The sequence below is a fragment of the Mastomys coucha genome, unplaced genomic scaffold (assembly GCF_008632895.1).
Source record: "Mastomys coucha isolate ucsf_1 unplaced genomic scaffold, UCSF_Mcou_1 pScaffold14, whole genome shotgun sequence".
NCBI classification, from domain to species: domain Eukaryota; kingdom Metazoa; phylum Chordata; class Mammalia; order Rodentia; family Muridae; genus Mastomys; species Mastomys coucha.
Window position 1 is genome coordinate 118299445 of NW_022196896.1, and position 4140 is coordinate 118303584.

Genomic DNA, 4140 nt, shown 5'->3' on the forward strand with positions numbered 1-4140 from the left:
AAAGAAAATATCTAAAAAAAAAAAGAAGGTAAGTTTGCAATAACCTGACTCAGCGCCCCCCTCCACCCACTTGTTATGACATGACTAACTGCTCTTTTTTGGGGGATACCCAGATACCCTAAAATTGTTTTGGGTCACTTACCTTGGCGGATCAGACCAATCTCTGCTTACTTGCATAAATATTGAAGATCTTGTGGTTTCCCCCCTTTATTACAAATCTTTCTGTCAACCCCCCTTCTTGTGGCACTCTCAAATTTGGCTCAGAGATTATTCATCCGGCTAGCAGCTAATCAATAAATCTCTTTTAATTACAATTAGATTGAGTCTTCCCAGGGGGTCACAAACTCCATCCATAACAGAGGCAGAGGACACAGAAGGGTTGCAGCCTAGAAGCCCAGGGAATTGGAATCCCAACTGCCAAAGACCAGTGCCTCCCTAATTAGCCACTGGAGGCTACACGTCCCAGTTCTACCAGATGCAGAGAATCTTCTCAAGTAGGATGACCCTGAAGGCAAGCATCTCCTCACATTGCCTAGCTAATGGGGACCAGAGAGGAGGCAAGTCTGGAGTCTCTCTTCAGAAGACCCACATCTAATACAGCCCGATTCTGCACACTGAAGTTTCGCAGGGACCCTGGAGTAGAGTAGCGCTTACTCTACTCCACTGCGCAGAAAGGCAGAAATGATCTGAAAGGAAGACAGGACCAACCAATGTCCTCCTCTCCATGTTCCACAGAGAGCAGGCTCAGCAGTACAGGAGCACTGGGAACTTAGACATTGGCTGTTTGACCTTGGGGTGGACTTGACTCTCACCTAGGAAAGGTAGGTTCAATATGTCACCTGTGAGAAGTAGAAGACCATGTGGGCAGAGAGCGGAAGGATGGGGTGGGCACGGAGTGAACGGTCGGAGCCTGCTTCAGGAAGCTGGCATGTCCTTCCTGACCATCCCTGGCCTTCATACAGGTCAGAGTTAAAGTGTGGCGGGGGGTTGGGGGGGGGACTCTACCCTTGTTCAATTCTGCAAATGGACAGGCTAAATCTAACCAGACCACAGGGAACTATAGCTTTGCTGGATCAGGGTCAGGGCCAAGGAGAGCAGAAGCTGTCCCTCTGTAGACACCGTCAGTCAGCTCTCTCACAGCAGAGCAGCATCCTCGGCCCTTGGCCAGCTGCCATTTCCATGGATTCCAGGATACCCTGTATCCTTGACAAGCTGAGAGGTTGTTATATTTGTCCTTCCTCCAGCAGGAATCAAGGGAAAGCTTTGACATTAACATTCCCTGGCATTTTATACACACTGGGAAGGGAAGTGTGATCCAGCAATGGGAGGGTGTGGGGAATCTCAAAGAACGTGAGGGCAAAGCCAATATACATTTATACCTTTGAACGCGCAGTGGGGTAGTCTCACAGTGCATGGCTGTCTCAGATGGGTTCCTCCAGTCCAGTCCACTTCCGGGACCATTGAAGTAGATACATCATTAGATTCACCCAGCCCAGATCTGTGAGCCACCTGAGCCAGCCCAGGACAATGGAGAAGACACAGATCTCTCGCTAGCCATGCTCCTCAGAAATGCAGCCTCTTGCATCTTCGCTTGTGGGAACTAAGAGAAAAGTGCCAGCCAGCCTCACAGAGGACTCTCCTCATTGTCACTACTATGGTCACTATGAATAAGAAAAAGTGATCATGAATAGCCCAAGGACAGAGCAGGGGCCAGTTTTGTCCCATCTTGTCTAGTTTTCCATGGTAAAGAGTAAAGTCTTATAAACCCCCAAAACTGACGTGGAATGAGGAAAAGAGCTGCCAGTGGGGCTGGAGGTTATTACATATTATATAAATATGTCTGGGCACAGTCCTGCATTCTCAGTATATGCTCCTAGGGTACTCTGACCACAGTCTCCAACACCTAGATATTAGCAGGAACCTCTCACAATCAATCAATCCATCAGTCTCTGCACACACTCTGGGCCAGGCTTGGAGGCAGAGCTATGAAGACGTGCTCAGCATTCTGCAAGCCACAAGACACACAGCTTCAGTTGTAGGGAGGGCTGATCCCTGCTCTGGGTTCAGCCTACTGATGTCAGGATCAGCCAGCACAAGGTGTGAAGGGCAGGAGGCCCTCATAAACCTTCTTTAGTCAGTAACATGACATTTGGGAAATGTAGGGTGAACCTTGGCAGCCAAGGGTACAAAAAGCAGTGTCCTCAGGCAGTAGAGAACAGGCAACCCAGATGTAACACAGGGATGCTAAAAGGCTATCTGTTACCTGAGGGTCACTGGAATCTAGGGGCCTCTTTAAATCCTTAGAGCACAGCTCAGTTCCATTCACAAGGAGAGTTTGCAACAAACTATGTAAACTAGAGGAAAATGTTTCTCTTTCAGGCCATACCAGCCCATCTGGCAGGAGATCAGAGCTTCTCTGTCCACTTCTGTACTGTGGACAGCATGTCACCAACAGGTTCCTGTAGTCTGTGAAACATCTGACTGCACCAGTGAGATCTGTTCCCCCTCTCTGCCTCCAACCCCCTCTCTGCATCTGTCCCCACTCATGGCCACAGCGGTCCACAGAAATGGAAGCCTCTCTGCAGTGTCCCTGCGAGTGTTCGTGCTGGTGGGATTTGGGGGAGGTGCAGAGACCCAGGCCCTGCTCTTTGCTGTCTTTCTTGTCCTATATGTGGTGACCGTCCTGGGCAACCTCACCATGATCGTGGTTATCACCCTGGATGCCCGCCTACACTCCCCCATGTACTTCTTCCTCAAGAACCTGTCCTTTGTTGACCTCTGTTACTCCTCTGTCATTGCCCCCAATGCCCTGGCCAACTTCCTCTCCTCCTCCAAAGTCATCAGCTTTGAGGCTTGTGCCACTCAGTTCTTCTTTTTCTCCTTGTTGGCTACCACTGAGACTTTCCTCTTAGCTGTGATGGCCTATGACCGCTTCATGGCCATCTGCAGTCCCCTAAGATACCCTGTGACCATGTGCCCTGTGACCTGTGCCCGTCTGGTCCTGGGCACCTTCTGTGTGGGCTGCCTGAACTCCATTGTGCAGACCAGCCTCACGTTCCAGCTGCCCTTCTGCAGCTCCAACCGTATTGACCACTTCTACTGTGACGTGCCCCCATTGCTCCAGCTGGCCTGCGCCAGCACAGCTCTCAATGAGCTCTTTCTCTTCGGCCTCTGTGGATTCATCATTGTGAGCACCACCCTAGCTGTCCTGGTTTCCTATGGCTACATCACCGTGACCATTCTCAGGATGCACTCGGGATCTGGGCGGCACAAGGTCTTCTCCACCTGTGGCTCTCATCTGACAGCAGTGTCTTTGTTTTATGGGACTCTATTTGTCATGTATGCACAGCCAGGCGCTCTGACATCCATGGAGCAGGGCAAAGTGGTCTCCATCTTCTACACCCTGGTCATCCCCATGCTCAACCCCCTCATCTATAGTTTGAGGAACAAGGATGTGAAGGATGCCCTGTGGAGGTTAGGACAGAGACACAGCTTTGTGAGGACAGTGAGAGGCTGTCCTGAGATTGGAAGGAATGCTTCTGCGTAGATCACCGAGCAGTGAAAACCAGCCTTTTCTGTCTTCTAAATGGAAACAAAAGTGTGGAACTCATTTACCCATTGACAGTCTTCCTTTAAACTATTTCATGGACACGACATGGACCTAGGGTGAGCTACAAGAATTAGCAAAGCTTACTCTGCATGCAGAGTAAAGGAGTGGAAGGAGTGAGGGCTCCCCGAAGCACTAAGAGCAATGGAGAACGCCAACTGCTTCCAAGTCAAAGCCGGGCTGGCTCTTCTAGCTACCTCCTTCTCTGACCATGTGCTGAGCTTCCTCCCTAGGAGAAAAGCTAGGCATTGTAGTGTCTTGATCAAGTTTGTAAATCAACAAAATGCTTATATGTAATCCCCAATACTATGTCTGGTCTGGTAGCCATTTATGACAGTAACTCAAACTGCCTCTGTCTTCTTTTCAGCCATCTTACACACCACTGCCGAGAGACATTTTAATCCAATAGTTCAAGTCAATGGCCAAGGCATTCTGGGAGAGTGAAGCTGGTGTCAAGAAGGAGTTGGTTGGATAGGACAGATGTATAACTAACAAATGATACCTCTTTTAAGAAAGACCCCTACCCTGCCCAC

The 4140-nt window shown here is 49.6% G+C and overlaps 1 protein-coding gene across 1 annotated transcript; it reads left to right on the top strand.

The window, feature by feature from the left end:
• The first annotated feature begins 2527 nt into the window (after positions 1-2527).
• Positions 2528-3646, top strand: LOC116089307 (olfactory receptor 12). Its single transcript, XM_031368934.1, has one exon. It carries the CDS (start codon positions 2546-2548, stop codon positions 3545-3547), a length of 1002 nt encoding a protein of 333 aa, XP_031224794.1. The 5' UTR covers positions 2528-2545; the 3' UTR covers positions 3548-3646.
• Positions 3647-4140: the final 494 nt, after the last annotated feature.

Excerpts from the sequence above, each read along its gene's own strand:
- LOC116089307 (XM_031368934.1), top strand. The coding sequence starts at position 2,546 with ATGGCCACAGCGGTCCACAGAAATGGAAGCCTCTCTGCAGTGTCCCTG.